Genomic DNA, 27,797 nt, shown 5'->3' with positions numbered 1-27,797 from the left:
GCCGGAGAGGGAGGTGGGCGTGGACCCTGCGGGGCCTTATGGGCAGTGGCGAGGGGTCTGAATTTTGCTGTGGGTGCCACGAAAAGCCCGTGGAAGGGCTTGAAGCAGGGAAGGGAGGTGTGTAGTTTAAAAACCCAACCCTCTGGCCACTGAGTGGAGAATGGATAGTAGGGGTGAGGGGGAAAGTCGGGGGGACCAGTGAGGAGGCTGGAGCTGTGGTCCAAGGGAGAGATGATGGGAGCAGGAACAGGGTCGAGGTGGAAACAGAAATAAATGGATGAATTCAGGAGGATTTATAGGAGGGGATTCTAACGTAGTGGAAGTAGGGATAGCGCAGCCGCGACCCACTGGCCTGGGACTTAAGCTCTGGGCTCTCTCCTCAGATGTTGTCCTCTAAGGTGGGACTTTCTCCCCACTAGCCCTTCTCAGGGCAGGCTGGACAGGAAGTCCCGCCCTACTCTTCTCTGAGCCCCTCGAAGGAACTAGGGTTAGGATGTTACCAAGGAGAGGAGGAGAGACAGAGACCCTGGACTGGGGATGGGGACAGGCGAATAACTGTAAAGGCCCCCAGAGGGGACTCTGATGATGTGTTTCCTCCTCAGAAAGGTTTTCCCCGACCACCCAGAGTTTCTCCCCGTCCCTGATATGTGCCCCTGTTTATTCCCTTTATAGTTATCGAGACAATCTCAAAATAATCTCTTTGTTTACTTATTTACTTATTATTTTATTAGCCCTTATTATTTAAGGTCTGTCTTGTGGACTAGAATTTAAACTTCACAACAGTAGATTTGGTAGGCAGTCAATGAATGAATGAATGAATGAATGAATGAATGAATGCATAAACGATGCAGCCAGGAATCCAGTATTGATCCAGACAACACAACAATTTAGATCCCTGATATTCAAGTGAAAGAAAAAAACAAAATGTGGAGGGGGAAAAAGTCTTTTTAAAATCACGGTGAGGGAAAAAATATTTTAATTGTGTAAAAGGGACTCGATTAACCGCATTGCTAAGCACCTCAGAAAAGACTATCTAATTTAAATATCCTCAAACTCATCTTAGAGTGTAATAATAATAATAAATTATATTTATTATTATATTACAATATATCACATTAATATTATCCATTTTACAAATGGGGAAACTGAGAATCAGAAGGCTGAGGGCCTCATCAAGTCAACCAAGTGACAGGGAATTTGAACCCCATCCTTCTAACTCCCAAATTCTTGCTCTTTAACGACTTCCTGATGCCAAAGTTGAGCCCAGTGATGTACAAGGCTATCCTGCTGGCAGGGCACCTCTCTGTGGAATGCTGTCTGATTGTCATTATATGAAGAAACTGGCTATTTCCCTCACTGTCCAGCAGATAAGGTTTCCAGGAGCCTTGGGGTGGGGGTTAGGGGAGCATTACTCTGAGCCGACAATACATGGCCAAGGTCTAGGTTTCACTGAAGGTACAGTCACTGGGCTTCGTTTCTAGAAATCAAGGACGTGCTCATAAAGAACTGATCTGGGAACCTCCTTGCTCATTTTTTAGGCTGCTGCAGCATCTGCGCCTCCCCAGCTTGGACCCGAAGGCATGAAGTGCCTGGTATTTCTGCAGAATCTCTATGGCAACAGGAGCCTGGTTCCCCCTTGGCCATATGGCCAGTCTCCAGCTACCCAGGAGGAACGGGAGAGTGTGGAGGACATTACTTATGCTCACCAGCATACCTGACGTTCCTCCCTTTCCTGAGCATAAGATCACACTTCTCCACCCCTTGAGGGCAGGCAGGGTCATGCGACCTGCTTTGGTCAATGAAATGTGGCTGGCAGTGATGTGCCTCTCTTCCTAGTAGAAACATTGAAGTGCTGGTGTGTAACTCTGTGCTTTCTTTACTCTGGGGACTGCACAACCCTGGAGCCAAATTCAGCCTTGGACTTCCTCCTGCAACTTATGAACAAAGGCAGTGTGGTGAGTGGTTAGGGTATGGGCCCTGGAGCTAAATCATCAGATTCAGATCCCAGCTCTGTCACTTTGCAGCTGTGTGACCTTGGGTAAAGCACTGCATTTCTCAGTGCCTCAGTTTCCCTATGTGCAAACTAGGGACCATCCTGGTATCTACCTCATGGTGCTCTCATGAGGTTAAATGAAATCAAGTCCCACATTCTCAGTGCAGGGCTTAGTGGGTGCTCAATAAACATGAGCTCTTAGGAGGATGGGGCAGAAAGTTACTCTTTTTTTGCCCCTTTTACCTCTTTTACCTCTCCCGTGGGACCTGGGATGTACCTGTCTATCCTTCCAGATCTGGGCAAGTCCCACGCTGGGAACATAGAAAAGGAGGAGAAGGGTGGAGGGCAGTTGGAAGCTGAGAAAGGAGAGTAAACGTTTATCATCATGGCACACGAGAGTCAGGCTATAAGAAATCCCTCTCGCAGTGTGAAGCCTGATGATTTTGAACTTGTAGCTTCTGAGTCTTGGTTCTCCCCATGTGCTGAGGAGTGGTGGGGGAAATTGAGGCAAGAGGGATCAGTCGAGTTGAGTGATGAATGAACAAAGGCAGCGCAGACGGAATTAAAGCCCCCTCCTGCCATCGAAGGGCCCTCGGGTGTCTGACATCTTTCAATCATAAACTGAACCATCCTCCACCCAGTGGTAGCTACAGCTGCCAGGTGACCTGGTGCAGCCATGGAGGGAAGACACACTCAGACCCTGAGCGAGGGTCCTATGTGGAGATGCGCCCCAACTGCAGGGAAAGTGGAATCTTTTATTGAAAGCATAAAGTATGCAGCATGGAGTCCAGCATGGAGTCCGATAGGCTGCAGTATTCCAGGTGGCCTCCCTCCCCTGGGGAGGTGATGCTGACTGTAGGGTGACTGTGATGGGATTGTTTGCCAATGGGAGCAATGGTTGGATCTTTTCTCAGGGTGGGAGCAGGTGGGCAGAGGGTCGGAAGGTTGGGGAGGGACCTGTCGAAGGGGACTGGAGGGACTTGAGGCCAGGGCCGGTTCTGCCTTCTTCTGGATGAAGCTGTGTCTCTGCCTCTGTCATTCAGGCACTCAGCACCAGAAGGTCCTTGGAGGGTGGAACAAGAGAACCCAGTTAGTGGGTGGGGTGGCTTTTGGCTGCCTCAGCAGACAGTCACTAGCCTTGGGATCTGGCAAGTCACATTTCTGGGAAGCAGTAATTCTGGACAATGGAAATGATTTGGATCGAAGGGGCCTGAAGATCACCCAAGCTTGGCATAAGTGTGTGCAGCAGTATAAATGATGCCACCTTTTGGAAAGGAAATGTCAGTCTGGGGAAGAGGCCTGTTCGTTCCACTTCTGGAAGTACGTTCCAAGGAACTAAATCCTGAATCCAGAAATAGTTTTGGGCACCAACATGTTCACTGCAGCATTTTTTAAAATTATAATGAAGACATTGATAGTCAAATGCTTCTAGAATGCTATGTGCCAAGGGCTCTACAAGGCACTTTACGCATAGAATCTCATTTTATCTTAAAAGCAGCCCTTGAGGTAGGCACTATGGTTAGCCCCTTTTACATAAGAGAAAACTGAGGCTCAGAAGCTTGCCCTGGAAACTGGAAGAGTCAGGATCCGAACCCAGGTCACTGGGCTCCAGTGCCTTCATTCTTTAACCCCAATGCTCTATGGACTCCCTGATCAAAGCCATGAGTCAAAATAAAACTCCAGAAAGATTGGAACGAAAAACAGGAAAAAATTCTAAGTGGTAATTTCTGGGTTGCATATATATCTAGGAGGATAAACAAATATTTCTTTAATCTTTTCTGTATTTCTCAAATTTCAGGTACTGAACACATGTTTTTATAATAGAAACAAGACCTCCTGCATTTGAATTTCAAGGCACCTGCCATAATTATAATTAGCATTTACTTTAAGAATATTTATCCAAAGGCCTATCACCTCCCCACTGGCTGGGAGAGCTTTCTAAGGGTTTTGTTCACTCCTGTATCCCCAGACCCCTGCATGTTGTCCGGCACATGATAGGGGCTCAATAAAGCTTTTTCCAGGGAACAACATCACACTTCCACTTAGGCAAGAGGAGGTGACATCCTTACTACTCTGAACCTTAGTATCCCCATCTGTAAGATGGGGGCAATGACATCTGTTGTGGGGACTAGATGAGATCGTGGATGAGAAAAACTTCATTTAAGGTTTCTTGACAGCTTTGTTTCTTGTTCCCTTGACCTCATCCTTTAAAGGAAGAGGTTCCTGTTTCCTCACCCTTCCCGTCCCTTCTCTTCCTCTTCCCAATTCTTGGAGTTGGAGGGGAAAGCAGACAGAGCTTTATCTCCCCTTACCTCCAAGACGTCAATATCTGCATTGCTGAAGTCGATGTTAAGGATTTTGGGGAGAGGGACACCAGAGCCCAGAACGGCTGTGGAAAAGAAATAAAAACAGTCAGTCATAGTCAGTGTGGCCAAGAGGTGTCAGTCAGCCTATGCAAAGCCACCAGTATTTGCAAGACTAGTCATTTCATTTATGCCTCTAGGTCTTTGTTCTTGCAGCTCCTCTTGTCTGGATTGCACTCCATCACCCTCACCTGCCTGCTGAATTCTGAGTCTTCCCCAAGACTCCGTTTGGATGTCACCTCCTCTATGAAGCTTCCTCCACCCCAGGCCAAGCAACTCTCGGCATCTGCTGCAATTCCTGAACAACTCCATCACAGAAATCACAAAAGGTGAATTCTCCATCTCGGCATCTGTCGCCTCTACTAGACTGCGAGTTTCTTGCAGGCAAGGATGGTGTCCCCAGCACCACCCAGCGCTGGGGCAGGCACAGAGGAGAGAACAGATGTCTGCTGAATGAAGCCATGGAAAGGTGCACATGGAGCTCCAACAAATGACCACCATGGGATGTACTGTTTGCTTTTAGATTGTCAGAGTCTAAGAGGACCTGCTGATTAATGTTCTAGAAAAAAGAAAGTAAGATGGAAAGAAGAGAAGAAATGAGGAGAGAGGTAGGAAAGGGTAGGTGGGGGACCCTGGATTGAATGAAATTAAACAGACTTCTTGACTCCAGCAGGAATTTTTAGAGAGCTAAGGACCTTGTGAACGTACCCCTGGGAAACATATTCAGTATTTTCCAAACTTGTTTGTCCACAGAACCCTTTTCTCAGAGTGTCTTGGAGAATTCTCCATGGAACCTACTTTGGGAATCATGGATTTAATCCAATCTCGCACTTTTGAGAATGGTAACTTGCATTATAGTGAGATCGAAGGACTTGCCGCCAGTTCACACTGCCTGCTAGTGACCCAGCCAGGACGAATGTGTCCATCTCTCACCTCCCTTGGTCAGCCCAGCCCAGCCCAGGCCAGCTCAGCTCCTGATATCAACCTCTCCTGCCAGGGAAGGGCATGGGCTTTGTGACCAGCTCTTTTCCTGTGACTGAGATGCCGTCCCCTCTGGCGACAGTTCCCAGAATAAGGGTCTGTTTGACATCAAGACATCTCCAAAAGAACCTGGGCTGGTACAGCTGATGCCAGCCTCTCCTCCTCCTCTCTTCCTTGAAGCAGAGCGGGAAGAGAGGTTAGGGCCGAGTAGCATGAGGACTTGGGGACAGAGGTTTTCAATCGAAATTGAGCTCCAGTTGATGGAGCAGCTGTCCCAGCCTCCAGGTGGCCCCACAGTCCGACAAGTAGTCCCAGAGAGGCAAAACCATGCTCCATCTATTCTACTTATAACGTTGGGCAAGAAAATCCTCTAACTGATAATATGGCTGCCTGGGAGGTGGATTCTAGGTTAGAGGATATCGATTAGAACAACTTTAGCTTTATCTGTACTGATTGAACTTTTTACAATAGTAATATATGCACACAGTCCCTGTATAAGTAAAAATAAGTACACAATTAAAAACAAGTCAAGAATGTAACAATGTGAGCATACTGAACGATACTGAACCACACACCTAAAAATGGTTAAGAAGGTAAATTTTATGTGTATCTTACCACACCTAAAAATAAATATACAAAAGACAAATCAGGAAATATCTTGGACTGTATTGGGGAAAAAATGGAGAAAAGAGAGTTTAGTAGGAAATAGACCCAGATGTTGAGATTAATTGTCTTGGGAGGTGAGATTTTGTTTTTTAAAATTTACACACATATAATTCTAATGTACGATCAGTATTTGACATAGAGAATCAGAAAAACAATCAGTGAAATAAGAAAAAATAGAATAAGGGAAAAGTAGCAGGTAAAGAAGTTGTTGGACCCTTGGGGCAACATTTATATTCAGAGGCTTAAATAAATAAGCTTAGAATGAAGTTCTCAGAAAGACTATTGAGATAGAATGTCTGTGTGTCAAATACGCCCAACAAACCCGTAGCCACCAGGTTTCCAGGCCATGAACCCCCGGAGGAGGCACGGGCACCCACTCTCACCATTCATTGCAGGCATAAATGCCAAGTCGAAGATCTTCCCGACCAGCACCTCCAAGAGGCCAACCTGCAGGGAAAGGACAAAAATTCAACCCCGGGCAGGAGTTTGCTCAAATCCAAAGGACTCTCTGAGGCCTCGCCTTGTGGACCAAGAGGAAGCCGCAGAGCTGCTCTGGGAGAATCTGGGAGCTGGCAGTCAGAGCTCCTGTGACTCTAGAACCACCGAGCTGGACAGCTTCAAGGTGCATCTAGTCCACCTGCCCTCTGTACAGATGGGGAGGCTGAGACCCAGGGTGGGGCCAGTGCTGGTCCAAGAGCTCATGGAGAGGCAGGGACTAAGGGGAGGGGGAGCAGTTCTTCCGGGGAGGCACAGAATACGGGGTGTACGGTGGCACATTCATGAAAGGCCAGCACCCAAAGTTCCCATCCTGGCTCAGCCTCCATGGGCCTCTGAGAGAGGTCCCTCACCTCTCTAGCTCTCAGTTTCCTTATCTGAAAAATGGGCCAGAGAGCCCTGCTGGCAAGGACGCCTCAAGGATTAGGAGCAGATCATGTAAAGTGCCTGGCCTTGAGCCTTTTTGTATATGATCCCGCTTAGCTTCTCTAAGTCTTGGCTTCCACATCTGAAAATGGGAGTGAATAATTCTTCCCTCATAGGGTGGTTGTCGAAATCACAGTAAATTCTGATATGCAGAAAACCTGCGTGGCATAGTAGCAGATGGCACTACAGTGACAAGCGCATGAGGACTTACATTTCAGTGCCAGCTCTTACTAGCTTTGTGACTTTGGTCAAGTCCCTTAACTTCTCTGTGTTTGCCACCCTTATTTGGAAAATGGGCTAATAATTGTACCCAAAGCATCAGTTTGTTGTGGGGATTAAACAAGAAAAATTTGTTTTTTAAAAAAAAGCGTTGAGTGCTTGGTCCCAATCGCTGTTGCTCCATAATTATTCACTAATTTCAAGTTAAGCGTTAGCATCTTTTTCTACCTGGAGTCCAGAGATTCCAGTTCTTGCCCTAGCTCAGCTCTGAGGCACGTCACTCACTGCCCTTCTCTGGGCTCCAGTCTATACAACGAAGCTGCTGATCCCAGTTCCATGGGTTATAATTATTCAGGTTAGAAAAACTCAAAAATGAACAACACAATGGGTATTTGACTTTCTGCACACATGAAAATCACTCAAGCTTGTCCTAGAAAGCAAGTGTCTGTTTCATTGTCAATTTATAAAAGAAAAGAGGGCCATATTTGAAGCCTTAGGGCAGAGGACCCAAGAATAAACAGAGCTGAAACAAGACCAAACCCTAGAAAAACAGGGTTTGAGAAGCAGAATTGAATTAGAAAAGCAGAATTCCAGAACACAGGGGTGAAAGGGAGGTTAGAAATAAATCCAGATCTGTTTGTTTTACAGATGACGAAACCAAGGCTTGGAGTGGGTTGGTCTTGCCAAGGTCATAAGGGAGTCACCTCCATAGAGGCAGTCAGTTAAAATGAGGTAGAACCATAGGCAGAGTTGGAGCTGTGGGTCTGTACTCTGCCCCTCCCTGGCTTTGTGGGCCTCAGTCTCTCCACCTGGCATCAGTCCTGACAGTACCAATGCCAACACTTTGGAATCCACAAAGCCTCCGGGTTCCTGCCAGCCTCACGGGGATGCCATTCCAAAATCCCACTCTGGGCCTGGGTTTGGTACTTACATCAAAATTGCCCACATTTGAGGTTCTGAGGTTGAGACTGGTCCTGCAGATAAAGAAGACAGCTTGTCAGAAGTAGTGGTTGCCTAAGCATAGCAAAGGGCTTGCATGTCATTAAGCTATCAGAAGCCTGTCCACCAGCATCCACGCGAGGACCTCTCTTGATCTGTGGGGACTTAATAAGAACGATGCTGGTCCCCACATACAGAACACTGATTATGTACCAGGTACAGTGCTGAAGCTTTATATACCACACACCTAAAGGCCCAAATCGTAGCTGTGCCACCTACGAGCTGTGTGTCCTTGGCCAAAGTACTTAACTTCTCCATGCCTCAGTTTCTTCCTCTGCAAAGTGGGTGGCTGCAAGGACTAAATGAGGTAATTCAAGTAAAGCCCTTAGAACCATGCCTGGTACATGGTGAGTGTCGCGCACGTGTTCGCGACCATCGTTGCCTTGCTTAATCCTTCCAGCCTCTCTGTGGGGGAGCTACCTGAGGCTCCAGGGTCACTTGCCATGGCTACAGAGCTTGGGAGGGAAAGCTCAGGACTTGGCCCCTGAGCCTGTGCTCTTGGCTGCTGTGCTCTTCTGAGAAGAGAGGCTTGAGGCCTGGGTTTGAGGTTTTGCTCTGCACTGTGAGGACCTCAGCCTCGCCGCACCCAAATCTCATCTGCAAACTGACAGCCCTACCTGAGACCAGATTTCCAGTGAGGCCGAGTCACCGGAGCCCATCGGCATCCAGCAGGAGAGAAACAAATGTTTCATTCCTTCCTGACTTCTATTCCCACCCCTCCTTCCCCCTCGGCCACTATATCCACAACACCCAAGCTCTTTCCTGCCCCTCCAAGGTTGCCCGCACTTGTCTTGCTGCTGGAAACTCCCAGCTCTTCACATGGCTGGCCCCTTCTCCTGATCCAGGTGCAGATCGAACATCACGCCCTCAGAAACTCCTGGGGCTCTGATTAGTATCATATCATGAGTAACTCGCATTGTTGGGCTTGAGAAATATTTGCGGTAGCAAGAAAAACTCACAATGAACTAGGCACGTGCTGAAAATTTTATATACAATTTCTCATTTATCTTGAGGTGGGAATAATAATAGTATTTACTGCCATAGGCTGATGTCAAGAACATCACAGTTAGGGCTTAACTTAATGCTTGGCACATAGAAAGCATCCCATAAATAATATTATTATTATGAGTCCTATGAGATAGGGCCTATTATTCCCATTTTTGGATGAGAGAATTGAGTTTCAGAGAGGCAAGGTCACTTGGTCTATATCACACAGTCAGTCAGGGATCACACTGGGATTTGAACCCATGCTGCTCGGCTCCACAGCCCATACCTGTAACCATTCAATACAGCTCTAGGGTTGACAGGCCTGGGTTGGCTTCTAGACCCTCTCTGTACTCACCATGAGGCCCTAAGTAAATAAATCCACCTCTCTGAACCCTAGTTTTCTCCTCTTCGACATGGGAGCATAATAGCCCTGACTCCACAGGACCATCGTGAGACTAAACGAGGCAATACAGAGAGGTACCTAGAGCAGAGCCTGGCACAGCGTCATCTCCAGCATCACCATTATTATTGATGTCATGACTGTCGGCGGCAGGTTCTTCCTGTTAAGCTCACGGCTTCACCCACCTTGCCTGGCTTGTGCCAGTGGTCTTGCAGTCACAGCTCATTTTCTCCTTTGCAGCCTCCTGGATTTAACCAGGGCTGACAGCCACACCTGGAGACTTCCAAGCCCTCCCTGGTGTCCCTCCGTGAGCTGGCTCCAGACACGGCAGCACCAAAGAGGCCTTTCTGAGGAACAAGAGCCCGAGGCCACAAATCCCCTTACTTGTCCAGCTTGGCGTCGATCATGAGCTTATCGTTCTCCACGGAAAACATGGCCAACAGTTCTGCGTCCTGGAGGAAATGGCAGAACAGAATGTCACTGCCATCATATATTGGCTATTGCCTGCTGAGGGCTCGCCGTCTGCCAGGTGCTGAGCATAATAGCAGGCTATTCCCTGAGGTCCTCGTCAAACCCTTTTATAAGCCAAAACCCCCAATAATGCTCGCCACATAATGGATTCCTCCCCTGCCCCCGCCCGCCCCCCCCTGCTCCAGGGAAGGTGTTAGGAATAATAAATTGCTTCTGTTAACAGTTTTTCTCCAGTAAGTCACAGTAAGGGTTGAATTCTCAGAAAGACAACTGTCACAAGAAGCCAATGATTGGCATGGAGTATTTACAAGTTTCTCTGGGCTGTCTCAGAGCAGGTGAAGTGGCCTACACCTTAGGAAATCTGCTTCAAATGAGCCATTGCACATGAGATTGGGCATCATCGCTGTCAATCATAATTGCCACTCCCCCTGCCCCCCTGCCACCCATGAGAGGGCAGACTCATCTACCTCTCGCAAGCAGCAGCCTCATTGTAGGAAAATCCCTCTGCTTCCCTGCCTCCTCCCAAAATGCAATAAAATAAGTTGGTCTTATGAAAGAAAGGAAGCTCCCAACAAATTCAGGTAATATTATTAGTAATAACAGTAACAACAATCATTGGGATGGTGGAGAGGGGCTCTGGGTGCATACGGCAGGGACCTGTGTGGGCGTGGAGATTATTCCATTCATTCATGAGGAAATGGCATTTGAACTGAGGCTTGGAAGATATATAGGATTTGGCCAGAAGAAATGGATGTGAGAGTGGTTCAGGCGGTGGGAAGGGCCTGTGCAAAAGCTCTGGAAGCAGGAAAGAGGTTGGCATTAGAGGGACAAAGAAAAGGTCAGAGAACAAGTTGGTGAGGACTCCAGGAGGCTGCAGCAGGATGGAGCTAGACCAGGCAGGGGGAGTGGGCTGGAGAGGACTCCGTGGCATCCTAGGGGCACTGGGGAGTCATGGCAGGGTTCCGAGCTGGATCAAACAAATGTTTGAGCTGTTGATGGAAAAACCTCCACACAGTAGCACTAGTCAACAAGGGACTGGATCAGGGGCAGCAGTATCCACTTGTTGGATGAAAATCAGCCCTTTTTAATCTCTAATCTGATGATAAGAGCTGCCTCCCCCGCCCCACACACCCCCACCCGCTGCCACACACACACATCGGGGCATGGCATGCTTCTACTTCCTAGACTAGAGGTGGCTTGTTTGGTCTTGAGCCCCAGGAAGAGAGACAGAACCCAAACGTCTGAGTCCAAAGCTTTAACCATGGAGGGAGAAATGGCAGTTCATACGACACATTCCTTTGACAAATATTTACTGAGCACCTAATACGTGCTGGACCCTGGGCTAGGTTCTGGGGATCTGGCAGTGAAGCAGACAGTTCACTTCTCTCCCCAGCAACAAACTAACAAACAAATGCATTTTATGTCAGGTTAAGGGTACAAACAAAGTAAAGCAAGGGAGGCAGAGAGAGGGGGAGATGGGAAGGGTAGGGATATTTTAGACAGGTGATTGGAGAAGACCTCTATGAGGAAGGGAGATCTGAGCAGAGACCTCAAGGAAATGAGAGAGTGAGCCATGCAGATATCCAAGGGAAGAGCATTCTAGGCAGTGGGAACAGCATGTGCAAAGGCCCCAGTGTGGGACTGTGCCAAACATGTTAGAGAAAAGACCGAGGAGCTAAAAGGTGACCGGGGGGATCTGGAAGGACTTTGTGGGCCAAGTCCTTCCAGAAGGGACTGGTTTATGTTTCAGGATTGAAAGAAAGTCTTTTGAGAAGGGGGCAGGGTATCATGATTTTAAGGAGATTCTTCTCTATGAAATAGTTGTTGTATTTGTATCTGTCCCCTGCTACGTGCCAGAGACAAGAGAGTCAGGACCGTCTGTGTAGTTTTTTCTTCCTCCAGCATGTAGTAGAAAGCATGACACATAGTAGGTGTGCAATAAATATTGGCGATGTGTGACCAAGGCCTACTTTGCTACACACTATGGTATATAATCCATGAGAATAATAATAGCCAAAACTTTTGGAGCCTTTACAGTATGTCATGTACTGCTCTGATCATCTTATTAATGCTTTACGCCATTCCCATGTGGTAGAGGAGAAAATGAAGCCCAGAGAGGGGGAAAGCCTCGCTCAAGTTCACACAGCTAGAAGACTGGATTTAAATCTGATCACCTGGCCCCAGAGGTGAGCTGTATTCACTAAGGTGGGGACTGAGGGGATTTGAAGGAGTCTGTGGCCTCCAAGAGATCTTTGGGTTATCTACGCCCCCAGACACTCACCACATCGATGAGGCAGATAGTAGTCTCGACGTCATTCGGCTGTGACACCATGACCTCGGAGGTGGCAAACACCTTCACCAGTGCCTTGTCCTTCTGCAGCGTCACTGAAGGTGGATTTGGTACCTGGATCCTGATGGTGAGGGGGCGGGACTCAGGGTACTGCTGGAACACCTGTGGGTGGATACCAGGCTGGAATGAGTGGGGCCCTGTGTATTGGGGGATCTCACATTGGCTACCTTCAGATTCAGTAACATCACTTGAGTCTTACCAACCACATGCAAATGCTCCAACCCACTGCCGGATTTGAACAAAGGGCTGCCCTCTGCCAGCCTCTCACATAGGGTTATTGTGAGAATTAAATGTGATGATGTCAGCAAAGCATCGAGCTCAATGCCTGATGCACGGAAATGCTCAAAACCTGGTAGTGAGCAAGATGGGGTCACCCGGACATTCACAATGTCACAATGTCACTGAATTATTACAACTCCACTGGGTATTTTTTACTCCATGTTACAGATGAGAAAACTGAGGCTCAGAGGGAAATACCAAACAAATTGTCCAAGGCCAGCAAGAGAGTTGAGATTCCAGCCCAGGTCTGTGTCACTCAGAAGCCCAGGCCCTTTCTCCCCTCCCGCTATCTCTAGACACCCCACCTGGAACGAGAAAGTCCACGATTCGGGGGGCTCTGAAGAACCACAGTGGGAGGGATCTGAGCCAGTTCGTTACAAAAGCTAATTTGCTAAAGGGACAACTCAGCAAATGACCAGTTTCTCATAACTGTTAAATAACTGATTTACTGAAAACTTTATTTTAAGGAACATCTTTCTTAAATATGTTAAATGAGCATAAATATGTGGGAAATATACAGAGTTAATTTTTAAAAATTCATTTAAATGGAAACTTTTTTGGGTCCTGGTCCTGAGAAGACTCTATTTATTTACTCGAACATATCCAAGGTGCAAGTCTTTTGCACAGCTCTCAGTCTACTGGAAAATCTAATAAATTTGTCAAATTGGCCACTCAGTGAATTCACACGTTAGCGAATTGGCTTTTAACACGTCAATGATTTGGCGGATTGGCTTTTCACAGAGGGATTTCCAGGACTCTTCCCCAGAGGGGCCTGGTGTCCCAACCATCACCACCCCAACAGAGAGTCTCCAAGAATTAACCTGCCTTTCCAGGGACGCTGAGAGGTTACCCGAATTCTCTCCCCACAGCAGCAGGAGATGCAGGTTGCCCGTCCAGCTCCGGTCAACCCTCTCCTAGTGACTCCACCCCAGGCTGGGTCTCCAGAAGACATTCCTCAGTGTCCCGCCTGAATCCCCTGCTGCAGACCCAGCCCCATCTCGAGGCCTGAGTCTCTGCCGTAGCCCTGCTCTGCCACCACCCCATTGTGTGGCGTCTCTGAGCCTGTTTCCCATCTGTAAAATGAGTTATCCCTTCTGGATGGGGGAATGATTAAAACCAAATGGAAGAGTGGATTCTTAAAATTTTTCATAAACTGTAAAGCGCAGTGCTTATAAGAAGTGGCCCAATCAATAAAAGGTCCAGTTGGAGGGCTTCACCTGTCTCCTAGAGCTGCCACTGTTTATGACCTTAGATCATGGCGCTCTGCCATTCAGCTTTCAACCACATGAGGGCGATAGTGACCACTTGTTGAGTTTGGTCTCCCTTCCTGCCTCCTTTGAATTCCACCCAGTAGACAGGACGGGTAGAAAAGAGAAGAAAAATGTCTTAAATGGCTGTAGATTACAGCAATCTTTCACACCTGTATAATGTTTACTAATTAAGAAACTCTTTGCTTCCAGGTGCCTGAAACCTGAGCTGGGACAAGGATTGGGATCAGAAAGGCCTTTGTTCCAGCTGTACACGGCCACTAATCTGACAAGAGCACATTTTAAAAAAAAGGATTTGTTATTATTAACAAGAACAATAATAGTTAACATTGTTAAATGCCTATCCTGAGCCTGGATTCAAATCCCAGGTACATGGCCACCATGCGAGGTGAGCATTTTTGCTCCCGTTTTCCAGATGAGAAAACCGAGGCTCAGAGAGAAGTCTTTTGCCTGAGGTAGTACGGTAGGGACATCGAAGTTGGAATTCAAATTCACTTTTGTCTACTCCAAAGATCTTGCTCTTTCCCTCGAAGCCCTTCTGTACTTGTATGTGCCCTTTGTCAGAATCTCTTTCATATCTGCATATCTCCTTTATCACTTTTACCCTCCTGAATGAACCTGTGGAATAGGAATTAGTTCCTTTTTTAACAGATGAGGAAGCTAAGGCTCAGAGATGTTAAGATGCTTGCCAAAAGACACACAGCGAGGAAGTGGCCAGGCCACGATTAGACCTGTGCAAGCCAGTCCACTGCTAAAACTCAGGAGCATTCCACCTCAACCTCATATATCCTTCTCTCATAAGGATTTGGCCTCCAAGCTTTTGCCACTGCACCCGAAGTGGGAGTCAGAGCACCCCACCCTGGTGCTGGGCACCTTCCCTTCCAACCCAGCTCCTGGGAGGAAGGCGAGGCTGAAGACAAGGGCACACACCCGCCTTACATACCTTGGGAATCAGGGCTCCCAGTGTGGACGTGGTGAGTGGAGGAAGCTCTTCGAACTGCAGGATAAGAAGGTCATGTGAGTGTCTGAGGGGATGGGATCAGGCAGGAGTTGCTAACACAGTGATGAACTCCTACACACTCTCAGACAACCGGTGGGGGCATTTTCTCCCCCTTAAAGATACCTTCCAACGGCAGTCACCGCATAGACCACAGTAGCTGTTGTGTGGTTAAGTGGACAAGGCCAGCCACTTAAATTCCCCGCAGACCCGACTTAGAGGGCAGGAGGCAAGACCTGACTCCTTACCCTCTAAAAATGTAATTCTGTATTGAAACAAGGCACGCATCGGCCAGTCCGTGACTCAGTGTCCACTAAATGAAAGATTCTGCCATATCCCTGAACCACCTGTACTATTATTTACTTAATATTTTCTTTATTATTTTTATTTTTTGTATTTCTTAATTTTTTATTTGAAGAAATGATTTAAATTTTTCCTGTCTATCTCTCCCTAATATCTTCTTTAAATTGACTTACTTTTTAAAACCTCAAATACTAAAAAGTGGAAATCCAGTATCACTTGACAGAGATGGCAACTGTAAAACTACATGCAATAAAAACAGAGCGATGCCATTGCATTCGACGTGGATGTTGTTGTCTGTGGAGGGCCGTGAGCATGAATTCTGTTCTGAGTTAAAAAGAGGATACTTAAAAGTGCAAGAGAGGGTTAACTATATCCTGGCACCAAATGGAAGCCTTTCTCTTAATGGAATCAAAGATTGACATAATTTGTACAGTGGCTTTTTGGAGAACATCTCGTTCTTATTAGATACATACTGAAGCTTATGGAGTGAAATGTCATATCTTCAAAAACTCAAATTGTTCAACGATGGATTGATAGATGATAGATAGATAGATAGATAGATAGACAGATTAGTAGATAAATTAACTGGATGGATGGATGAATGGATGGATGGATAGGTGGGTGGGTGGGTGCACAGATGGATGAATAGATAGATATGAAGCAAATATGGCAAAATATTAACTGGTAAATTTAGGTGAAAGATATTTGGGCATTAATTGTATTATTTTGCAACTTTTCTGAAGGCTTAAAAATTTTTCAAAGAAAAGGTTTAGAGAGAAAATGACTCTGGAACATACCTGAGCATTTTATTCTTAGGTTATCTTTTAGTTACTTATTATCAATGTTTATCAGGCGAAAAGATTCTAAACATTTACGAAGATACATATAAATGAATATATATTGTGCTTTTAAAAGGGGATTGGGATACAATTAAATAGAATTGAATAGGGAGAGACTTTCTCATCACACAATTTGATGTAGTTTATCACCGTGTCTGTGGATGACCTAGAATCTTCCTAGGCACCATGCTTTGGTAAACACTGACATGATTGATACAAATCCATGAACTGGATATGAGTCAGGGGTGGACTGTCAATAGTTCTCACTTTAAAGCAATTTCCCTAAGGCTATGGGGTCTGGAGGATCAGTAGGGAGTGTTTGCTGCCCAGCCTGCTCCGCCCCCAGATGGGACCATGACTCACCATGCCATCAGTGATGTCAATATCCAGTGCCCCTTGTTTTTGCAGGAGAGCCAGCACCGAGCCCAGGAAGTTGGCAGAAATGGCTAGCTGGGAGTTAGTGTTGTCACCCATTGGAGGTAGTTCTGGCATCTTCTGCCTGGGAGCCATGGCTGGCCGCCCCAGCGGATAGTCAATGAGCTCTCCTCCAGCCTCCCCAACTAGAGTCTGGGGAAGCAAAGAGGAAAAGGGTCACAAGCGTGGGGGGTTAGGGGGAGTGCTGGGAGAGGATTGAAGGAGGTAGGCTGAAGGCTAGGGTGTAGCCCCGAATCTGCCTCCAGGCGGCCTTTCTTGATTAAACCTACTGGGTCTGAGTGACTCATGTATGGCCCCCAGTTCTTCTTCAACTTGCGATGGAATGAAACCGCTTGCAGTTCTCACTTTATGACCCCTTCGAATTATAGCCATGGTATATCACCATATATTTTAAATACATGTATGACATAGATTCTTTCCCCCGTCAGCCCTGCCATGAGTTAGCATGTTTGTGTACCTGCATAATACACAGTGGTGTATCTACTCTCTAAAGACCAGACTCCTCTCCATGGCCTACAAGGCACCGTGTGGTCTGCCCCAGAGTTTTCTCCACCTCATCTCGAGCCACTCTGCCCCTCAACCACCCTCCACAGTGCAGCCACCAAGGCTTTGTTAGTCCCGGCCACCATCTCAGCACTGCCATCGTGGCACCTCCCACACACTGTTTCCTCCACCACACTCTTCTTATTTCCTATTCATCTGGCAGGTCTCAGCTCATGTCACCTCCTTCAGGAAGCCCTCCAGGACCTCCTTGGGTACATCATGTCTCCTGCTTAAGGCTCTGATAGCCTGAGACCTTCCTTCATAGTTGTTCACGATTTATAATTGTACTTCTGTTATTGATTCTTGGATGGCTTATGCCTTCCCAAGGACTGTAAGCTCTGTCGGGACAGAAATCTTGCCTGTGCACCACGGTACCTCCAGCCCCAGCCCAGAGCCTGGCACACAGCAGGTGACCAACAAATATCTCTTGAATGGTTATGTGTTTATGAATATACTGGGTGTGCATGTATATGAATGCACAGCTGTGCTGTGTACATGAGAGCATGGGTGTGTGCCTATAGCTCTCTATCTGATGGAGCAAGTGGGAAAGCAGCCTTGTTCATGCAGCTGAGGGGGAGTACATATATGTGTGTGTGCCTGTGCACAGTTAGGGGCCAGATTCAGTGGTGTGCTGGAGCCATCTCACACCAGCTCACAAGACCCAACTCCACGCCATCTCTTTCCAACTCTGTGTTCAGTGAGCCATGCTGGTATCTTGAAATTGGCCATGGTGGGAGTATTTATACCACAGAGACCAGCAAATGTTACAAATCAGGACTTTTTCTTTTTAATTATGGAGAGCCAGTTGTTAATGCTTACCAGCAGCACACTACTGGCCGGATTCATGCCTCCAGAGACCAAGCCCATAGCAGCAGCTTTAGTAGCTGGAAGTCAGACTGCCTGGGTTCAGATCCCAGGTTTACTTTTGTCAGCTGTGTGTGACCTTAACATTTGGGCAAGTGGCTTAACATTTATGTGCCTCAGTTTCCTCAATAAGAGTGCCTACCTCGTATGACTGCTGTGAGGTCAGACGAGGAATGTGTCTGGTACGCAGTGAGCACTTATAAGTGCTGACCGTGACTGCATTTCTAACACTGCTCCTAGAAAGTCCTCATCTATTCATAAAAGGTCCTGTTCAAATGTTGCTTCCCAGGCACTCAGCAGAAGCCCTGGGGGGCTGTCACTTCCACCCCTGCCTGTAGGGTGAGGGCCACCTCCCCTTACTCCCAAGCCCAGGCACTCACGTTGAGGTCCAGCTCCAGGAATTCTCCAGTCACAAGTGGGAGGCTGGAGAAGGTGTACTGAACGCTTCCCAATATCCCCAGAGGAATCAGAGCTGCAGGCAAAGGTGGAAGTCACAGGGAGATCCCCTCACACTCCCAGAGACCTCCCTTCTTTGTACCTCCAAAGGGGTGGGACAGCAATGCTCCAGTTCTAGACACCCCGGAAAAAGCAAGAGTTCGGGGTTCAGATCCCAGCTCTGCCTCTTCTTTGCTGTGTGATCTCGGGCAAGATGCTGCACCTCTCTGAAACTCAGTTTCCTCCTCTATAAAATAGGCTTAACATAACTCCTTGGACTACATTGGAGGGGGAGCAATGAGATCCTAGATATTGATAAGCATTGTAAACTGTGAAGTGCCACACACCAGGGGAGAAGCTTTAAGGTTTTACAATGTGGTACTTCATTGGATCTGGCCGTCTCCCTGACTGCTTGTGATGAACAGCCCCACCATCTGGGCTCTTCCTCCCTTGTTTCTGGCCGTGAATTGTACCTCTCTGGGAAAGTCATCCTCAAACTTTCTGGAGTCCCAGAGAAATGGGAGCACCATGGGAGAGGGCTGCTCGGTATGGCTGTAGAGGCTGTGCACCGCACAATCCAGGCACCGCCATTATGTTGTGGACTCTATGAAAGGAAGTCCCTGGGATCCTGCAGCGCAAGAACTGCACATCCATGGGGTGGGGTAGCCTTCAGGGATGGTCACTGGATCGCGGGGGGAGGGGTGGTGGCGTGTGGTTCTGAGGACTTGGACAGTCTCCGTGGTGTCTCCGGCTACTGACACTCCAATCCCTCTTTGGGTTGAAGCCGATCCCCTCATTTTAGAGATGAGGAAATGGGGAAGAGTCTCTCCAAGTCCACACACTGTCAGGGCAGAGCCAGAGCTCAAACCCAGCCTCTGGACTCCTAGTCCAGAGCCGTAGCTCCCTGGGTCCACGTGGGAGCCTCCTCCCTCTGGGACTTGGGTGGGGGGATGTTGAAGGACAAGAGGAAAGGCCAGGTAGACTCTCTCTCAAATCACACAGCACTCTAAGGACTTGAGGGTGGGTCTGCCACCCCCACCACCTTGAGCTCTCCTCTCAGACATTGCTATGTCCCCGGCTTTCCACAGGCTGGGCCCCGATCAGGAGCTAGTAGATGATGACCAAATGAAGCAAAGCAGAAAGGACTTACAGTCCACGAGACCCAGCTGGTCGTTGACAAGACCCAGCACCACGTCCACAATGGGGCAGAGCTGTAGGGGAGACAAGGCATGAAGTTCTGGTGACCGTGCAAGCGGTTGATGAGGGGGTACACAACTAACAATGACAGCTAATGTCTTCTGACTTGATCTGTGTTTGGCACTGTCCCCCATGACCCCATGGGAAAGGCTCTGTCATAATCCCCATTTACAGATGGGAAAACTGAGTGTCAGAGAGGTGATGCAACTTGTCACGTAGCTTGGAAGTGCCCAAGCTGGACTCAAACTCAGAACTGTGCGATCCTCAAGCCTCCCTCCTTCTCCCTTCACTAATCTGTCCCTGCATGTTCCTCAGGGTCCTTCCCAGACCTTGAGAGCATGCCCAGCCCCTGGCTCCCTTCATCTCTCTGGGTCACCTGCATGACCACAGGGATGGAGGTTGGACTTTGGCCCCTTGGTCTGGGGAAAGTCTATGCTTCTTGCTCCCTGTGCCAAGTAGGTTCTTACCAAGTCAGGGAGGACGTTGACCAGGACTCGGTTCACTAAGTTGTCCACAAGGTTAGGAAGAAGCCTGAGGAGAGACGAGCAAGATGATGAGGGCTCACCAGGCTTTTCCACACTTGGGGGTTTAGCTCAGACTCTGTCTGAACAGTGAGAACCCTCTGCTGCTGGTGTACCTTCACCCTAGACCTGGCTGGACAAGCTACCTAGGCAAATTGCTTGGCTTTTCATTCATTCGTTCATAAATCCATCCATCCATCCATCCATCCATCCACTCATTTATTCATTTCACAAACAAATGCTTCTTGAGCTTTACAATGAGTCAGGCCCGGGCTGGGATGTTCCTGAAAACGTCGTTCCCTCTTGCTCATCTGCCCTTCTATTGGGCTGTTTGTTACAGCTTTGTGTGATCTTCTTAAAGGGAAAATGAATATATTACTTTATCCAAGCACCTAGCACAGTATCTAGTGATAGAAGGTGCTCAATAAATGTGGCAAGGCGTGAAGGAGAAATACTGACAATAATTTGTGCTTGTATGGTCCACAGGAGAAAACAAGGTGCCAAGAAGATTGAGAGATGTCATCCATTCTACAGACAAGGAAACTGAGTCCAGAGAAATGACCCGGAGCAAGTTCTAAGTGCATCACTCAGCTCTAAACTCACTTTCTTAACCAGTTAAGGGGGAAAGAGATTATTGTAGCATAGGCAAGACACATAGATGGACAGAGTTGTAATGTGAGTGCTTGTTTCCTGAGACCCTGCAGTGATGAGAAAATGAGGGAAACATGGTTATCTCAACACAAAAGCATCACTGACAGCTTGACCCCACAGGGGTCCCCACCCAGGTTGTAGCTGACTATCCGATGCTGTGCCAGTTTGACAAAGCAAAGAATTTCTTGAGGTAAAATCCTAATTAGAATGTTTCCAAGCTTATTCTGCATTTCGGTCTCCTTTTTAAGTGAATCTACACCTCTAGGGGCCTTGTCTTGGTTCTAGTTCTCCTTAGATGATAATGCACATGTGTGTTTATCCGTGTGTGTGTGTGTGTGTGTGTGTGTGCGCGCGCACGCGCGTGCATGTGCACGTGCATGTGTTGGGGGGATCATTTGAAGTTAATCTATATACGTTCAAGGCACAAACTGTTTTTTCCTTCTGGGAAATTATCCAACAGACCATGGGCCCGAATGTGAAATGTATGTAAAAGGCTATTCATTGTACCCTTATTTGTCAGAGCAGAAGATTAGACAAATTGCAGTGTCCAGCAATAGGGGCCTGGGCCAAGAAATGGTGGTTCATCCAGACAATGGAATACTACGCAGCTGTAAAAAGTTAAACAATGAGGAAGCGCTCAATGTTCAGACACAGAAAAATCTCCAAATAGAGGAAGAGAAAAAAGAAAAGTGCAGAATGATGTTCATAGTACGTGCCCATTTGTGTCAAGAAGAGGGCGAGGAGTGAGAGTCTACGTTCGTGTTTGCTTCGTTTGTACCAAGGAACTAGAAGGCAAACTCGGTGGGAAGGGGACAGATGGGAGGCAGGCTCCTCACTCTGTGCTTTTTGTCTTTTTAGATTTTTAAACCATGTATTACCGACTATATTTTTTTAGTGAAAATGAGAATTAAAAAACCCGTGAGGTTTCTGTGCATTTCCCTTCCCCGCCCCTCCTCACCGGAACACCAGGGGCCAATTTTCTCTGCCTCCACCCACCCTGGAGCAGACACAAAGACTCAGAGAAGCTCACATGAATCAGAAATTCTTCTGTCTTTCTGCTCCCAAAGTCCAGATAAGATGAGGGTTGAAGTGATTGGGCCAAGAGATTGATAAGAGAGGGGTGCCCCCAAGGCACTCCTCTGCCCACTGGTACTCACCCTCGGAGCAGCTTGACTTTGATACCCCCCAAGAGGGTGTCACATCGCTCAATGACCAGCCTAGGGTAGCCTGTGCGGTCCATGGTCAGCCGGACCTTGGCTGTGATGTTCACCTCCACAGCAATGTCCAGGAAGCCGATGAGACTGGAGGAGACCATGGGGTTAAGGAGACAAAGTCAGCCCCAGCCTTGAGACAGATCAGCCTCACTCGGGCCTGCCCTGCATCTCACATCCCGGGCTTCGCCCTTGCTGTCCCTGCCCCTTGCTATTATGCATCTATTATGCCCCTTGCTCACCTCTAGGGGTCCCAAATTGAAAGTCTTCCCTGGTTCCTCAAGTTATCTGTGAACAAATCTATGTCCCCTCTCAGTCTATGAGAGCTTCAAAGACTGGGAAGAGGGGTCAATAAATGAACTCTATGTATAAATTTTGGGTTCTAAGGTGACCACCCAATGACCTAACTTTACAGACATGACCTCAATCCATGGGGAGAAATCAATGCAAAAGTCTGCCTCTGAGGTGCTCTGATAAGCACCTACTAGGTGGCAGGCACTATTCAGAGAGGCATCTGCTTGCCTTCCCTCACATGTGGCTGCAGCCACCTGGAAAAGGAGGTGTCATTATGCCCATTGCAGGTAGACACTAAGGCTCAGTGACATTAGGGACTGGCCTGTGGTCACACAGCCTAAAAGAGAGTCAGGATTTGAACCCAGGCCATCACCTGACTCCAGCCTCCCAGGTCTTAAGACCCATCACGCAGGCTACCCTCACTACTCATAGGAACTGCAAGATGACCTGAGCCCGAGGTATCAGCCAGGCACGTGCTGGTAAGACAGTAGACCTTATTAGTCCCTGCATTACAGACGAGGAGGCTGAAGTGTAGGGAGTGGAAACAACCTGCGCAGGCTCTCCCAGCCAGGACATAGGGTACTGGGGTCCCCTCCAGGGCCAAGGGCACACACCTCTTCCCGTTGATGGCCACACGGGTGTACAAGCTCAGATAGACACCCACGCCAGGCAGGAGCCGCACAGACACCCGAGGGAGGGTCAGCTCCACAATGCGCAGCCTGCAGGGGACCAAGAGTGATGAGAGGGAGATCATCCCGCTGCTGGCCACTCTACTCACCTGGGAGCCCTCTCTCACCCCATTCCATCCTCCTGACTCTAAAGAGACCTGAGGGTTGTGGACAGAACTTGGAAAACACAGAGAAGTTAAAGGCAAAAAAAATGCCACGAGCCCTACTTCCACTGCCCACTCTTTGGGGTTTCTTTTTTAAAAGTTTTATTTAAAGATGCCATTCCTTCCGCTTGTTCCTGCCTCTCTTTGCCTAGCTCCCTCCTACACATTCTCAGATTTCAGCTCGAGGTCCTCCTCCTCCAGGAAACTTCTCCAGATCTCCCCCACCATACACATTCTCATTTCCCCATGAACTTTTTACCACTGTTGTAATTGAATGATTTCTAGTCTTCCTTACCAATGCCCACACACCCTGCCAGCCTGCAAGCTCCACAAGGACAAGGGATAGGTCTTTTCTTGGCTAACCGTGGGGCCCTGACTCCAGTGCCAACACAGTGAGTGCCCCAATTATAGTGGGAGTTCTAAATGTTTATTGAATTAAATAGTGAATATGAAGAGGAGACTAGGCATAGTTGAAATTATAATCTACGTGTATGATTTTAGATCCTTGGGCTTTTCCCACCTAAACTGTATTACTATGACCATTCTACAGAGACTCAGATGGCCCAGAAAAGAATGGCCCAGAGTCACACATAAACATAAAAGGTTGAGCTGGGTCTCAAACTCAGGGCTGTTTAATGACATGACCCATAACCATACAGCTTGGGATTCTCAAGATGCCCAGCCCCGAGGCCAAACCCTGAAGGGTACGGGGCTCTGAAGACCATCTCTCCTCCAACTCCAGGCCTCTGGGGGTGATCACCTCTGTTTGGAGGTTCATCACAAGGGACTCGATAGGGAAAGCCCGGCCCCTCCTTACCCTGTGATGCCCTGCACGGTGCTCAGGATGCCGCCCTCGCCGAGCACACCCAGGACGCCCCCTCCTCCGAGAAGTCCTCCGTCGCCAAGGAGACCACCTCCGCCGAGCAGGCCCCCTTGGCCCGCCAGGATGCCGTCGGCTGCCAGCATGCCCCCAGTGCCCAGCAAACCACCTGGGCCCAGCGCCCCAGTGGCTACACCAGGCGGGATCTCTCCTGGCCGCAGCTCTCTCCGGTGAAGTCTGCCCACAGTTGCCCCACCTTCGGCCGACCGATACCGCCCATGGCCCCTGTGGCCGCCATGCACATTGTCGGCGTTGCGGTAGTCGCCGTTTCGGAGATCCCTGATGCTTCCGTCCGAGTCCAGGATCTCACCGTATCGGTATTTGCCCCCCAGCTGAGCAGTGTTTTCATTGGTCTCGACGAGACCATACTTGTAATTACCGCCAAGCTGTTTGCCATTCGTATATTTCGAGGGGGGATCTCGGACGTGAAAATCGTTGTAGGGAACGCCACCGACACCTCGGGGGAATTCAACGCTTCTGTAGTCATTGTAATGGTGTCTGCCACCGCCCAGAAGACCACCACCACCACCACCCAAGAGACCACACCACCACTGCCACCCAGCAACCCGACTACCACTGCCATCATTAGTCTCTACCGCTGCTGCCACCACCAGCAACCCACGCTGCCACTGCTACTCCAGAAGTTCTCTACCACCACTGCTGCCACCACCACCCAGAAGGCCTCACCGTTGCTGCCACTGCCACCCAATAAACCTCCTCCAAATTCCCACCCAATGGCTACTGTCACCCCCTCTCCACTCCCCCACACTCACCAAGAGGCCCCAGAATCACCTCCCCCACCACCACCTCCACCTCCATGTCCACTGCAGACCTCCAGGAGGCCACCACCATCACCACCAGCTTTACCCAAGGGCACCTCTCTCAGGGCTGAGTTGAGAGCATCGCTTTTCTGCAGGGTGCCGGAAATGGCTGCAGAGGAGCAAAGGTGTCAGTCAGGGTTTCCTCCCTTTCTTCCACGTCCAGCCCCTAGACACCACCTCAGAGCACTGCTGGCTCTCTGGGCCACACTTTCCCCATAGGTAAAATGCCCAGGTCCAATGGGAAGACTCCTCCAGAAAGTCCAGCTCTGACGTCCCGGTGAGCTCATTGGCTGCTGGCTTTGACCTTCTCGCATTTTAACTAGATTTTGATGATGTTCAGCCAAACCTGCGTAGATTTTCTTCCTCACCCTCAAATCCAAGTGCTCCACACTTTGCAGCTTAAAAAACCTACTTCCTCATGCATTATCCTTTCCAACTGATTCCTGGGAAATGGTCAAGGCCAGAATTATTGTCCCCATTCGATGGATAAAGAAATTGAGGCCTGCGATACTCAGATAGGAAATTATCTCCTTTTCATTCTCATAATAGCCTTGGATGAAAATTGGAACAGGGACTGTGTCCTCATTTGCCAAAAGTGAGGTCCCAAGGATTAGAGACAGGAATAATTATAGCTCCAATTTTTGAGGGCTTTCTATGTACTAGGAGTTGTGCTTATTTTTCAAAAGGTCAGCTCATTTAATTCTCATATCAGTCCTGTGAGATGGTGACTGTGATTACACTCATTTTGCAGATGAGGAAACTGAGGCTCAGAAAACTCAAGTCATGGACGTAAGCTCACATAATCAGTATTTGAAGGAAGGCTGACTCCAGGACCCAAGCTCTTAATCGCTGCTCTCTACTGCCTCACGTATAAAGTCCCCAGTGTGGTGTCTGGCACATAGTAGGTGCTCAGGAAATGGTAGCCAAAAGGAATGGGGGGTAACTAAGGCCCAGAGAGAAATCACCCATCCACTCATTGTAGAATCCACCAGTGAGGAAGAGGGGCCTTGAGAACTTCAGAGTTGGCTGAACTGCCCTGCCCTCCTCATGCCACCCTCTAATCCCCGGCAGGGCTGGACTCACCATTGCTCAGCACGTCTTTAGTAACCCTGAGGACGGTGTTTGTCTCTTGGCGGGTGCTACACACAGCCACCACGGACAGAGTAGCCACACACCAAGCCGTCCACATGCTGGCACTGTTTCCCTGCTAGGAAGACGGTGCATCAGATGGCTGTGGCGGGCCATCACCACCCTGGCCAGCAGGTGGAGCTCGGCACGCCCCCCCTACCAAGGGTCACATCAGGATCCTGAGGCCCAGAGGCTGGGGAACCCTGGTCACACAATGGGGCGGAGTCCAGAATTGCCGATACCACCTTCTGAGTCTTTCAAACTGAAAACTCCATTCATTCATCCTGCCATCCTTCCATCCATCCTTCCATCCATCAGTCCATCCACCTATCCACATATTCATCTAGCCACCCTTCCATGCAGCCAGCCAGCAAACACCCTTTCCCACCTTTTTGCAAGAGACGGTTCTACACCATTTGATTAAGGTTAAGGGCTCTGAATCAGAGCTTTCTGGGCAAAAGACTGCCTTTTTGAACCTCTGCTTCCTAATCATAACACATCGTATCAGGTATATAATAGACAATAAATAGCATCTATTGTTATAGTTTTGGGACTATTATTTCAGACCTCTACGAAGTAGATCTTAAGTTATGAAATAAGGGCTTGAGATTGGAGGGGTGAAGCTGCATTTTGGGATGAGCTGGTCCGCCTCTAGGAAACTTGATTTTGCTGTCTCACTTCTTTTACTCCATCATCCCAGTTTGCTCATTCACCAGCCTCAGAGAATCAGCACCTCCCATCATCCGAACCAAACTGTGAAATTGTTGACTTCAACTCTCTCCACTTATGCACCCTCTTCCTTCTTCCCTGCTCCCATTTTTCCTGAAATTCACCAAGCCCCCATGTTTTTTCCCGATTCCCTTCTGCTCCCAGGAGAGTATCAGAGGTATTAATTTATACTAGAATATGAAGGACTAATATGTGTAAGAATTTTTTTTCTGTCTTCCTCACCTCAACCTAACCCCACTACCCAGAGTTCTGTGTTCAAAGAGGTATCACCACCTTCAGTTAAAAAGATGGGCACTAATGAAGGGATTTCTGGCATCAGCAAGCAGCAGGCCTCGGCCTCCCCCCGTCAGGCCCAAAGGGGGAGAGGCTCCTTCTTACCCCTGGGAGATCCCTGCAGCTCAGTCTTGAGAGGTTCCGTTCACCGGGCCCTCTGCTTTGGGCTGAGTCGGGTCACAGGTCCCTTATATAGCAGCTGGAGTTCGAGTTTGCACCCAGAGAGGGAAACACCGTATAATTATGAGAGACCGGAATCGGGCATTGAGCCCCAAAACCACAAGGGTTTGTGGTTTGTGGCTAATTCCAAGAGCTGTGTTCAGCCCCAGATGGTGTCACATGAGCTGGGGTTTATCAGCCCCTGGTCTGGACGCATTCCTGGAGACCCCAGGTAGGCCCCCAGATGGGTGAACTGGAAACACCCCCAAATGCATCTGATTTCCAGCTCTAAGGTAGGCACTGCCCACTCCAGGTGGCCTGGACAGGCAGAATGTGCCCAGACTGGACTCAGAATCAGGCTGACCCTCCTAGGTTCAAACCCTCCTCACCTCCAACTCACTGCATGACCTTGGGCCACCCACTTCCTTTCTCTGTGCCTCTTGTTATTTCCATCTGTTAGATGGGTATGATACCTGCCTCACAGGACTGATTTGAGGATTCAGGGAGATGTATATAGATCTGATTCTTCAAATTTGGGGCTGGTGTGAAGAGAACAAGCAGCTGGGCTTTCTTTGACCTGCAGGTTTTTTCCCAGTAATTCATTATGAAATGTTCACACATAGTGAAGTTGAAATCATTGTACAGTAAACACCCATATACTTGACACCTTACACCCACAAGCTATTTCTACCATTAAAATGGTGTTATACTTGCTTTATCACATATCTGTCCATCTATCTGTCAATCCATCTTTTAAATATATGTCTTTCAAAGTAAGTAGCAGGCAA

At 48.3% G+C, this 27,797-nt stretch overlaps 1 protein-coding gene across 1 annotated transcript; it reads right to left on the bottom strand.

The window, feature by feature from the left end:
• Positions 1-2,759: 2,759 nt before the first annotated feature.
• BPIFB4 (BPI fold containing family B member 4) lies at positions 2,760-26,267 on the bottom strand. The gene is made up of 16 exons (XM_039864081.1): positions 25,804-26,267; positions 24,767-24,829; positions 23,837-24,356; positions 22,802-22,906; positions 21,840-21,983; positions 19,978-20,041; positions 19,464-19,524; positions 18,259-18,350; positions 16,400-16,603; positions 14,841-14,894; positions 12,282-12,452; positions 9,914-9,981; positions 8,075-8,117; positions 6,387-6,450; positions 4,306-4,382; positions 2,760-3,056 (listed from the first exon to the last, which is right to left on the bottom strand). The coding sequence occupies exons 1-16, from the start codon at positions 25,907-25,909 to the stop codon at positions 3,033-3,035; spliced, it is 1,860 nt and encodes a 619-aa protein (XP_039720015.1). The 5' UTR covers positions 25,910-26,267; the 3' UTR covers positions 2,760-3,032.
• Positions 26,268-27,797: the final 1,530 nt, after the last annotated feature.

This window comes from Pteropus medius, unplaced genomic scaffold (assembly GCF_902729225.1).
Source record: "Pteropus medius unplaced genomic scaffold, Ma_sr-lr_union100, whole genome shotgun sequence".
NCBI classification, from domain to species: Eukaryota; Metazoa; Chordata; class Mammalia; order Chiroptera; family Pteropodidae; genus Pteropus; species Pteropus medius.
The sequence above is the reverse complement of the archived record's forward strand: the minus strand, read 5'-3'. Positions and strand labels throughout refer to the sequence as shown.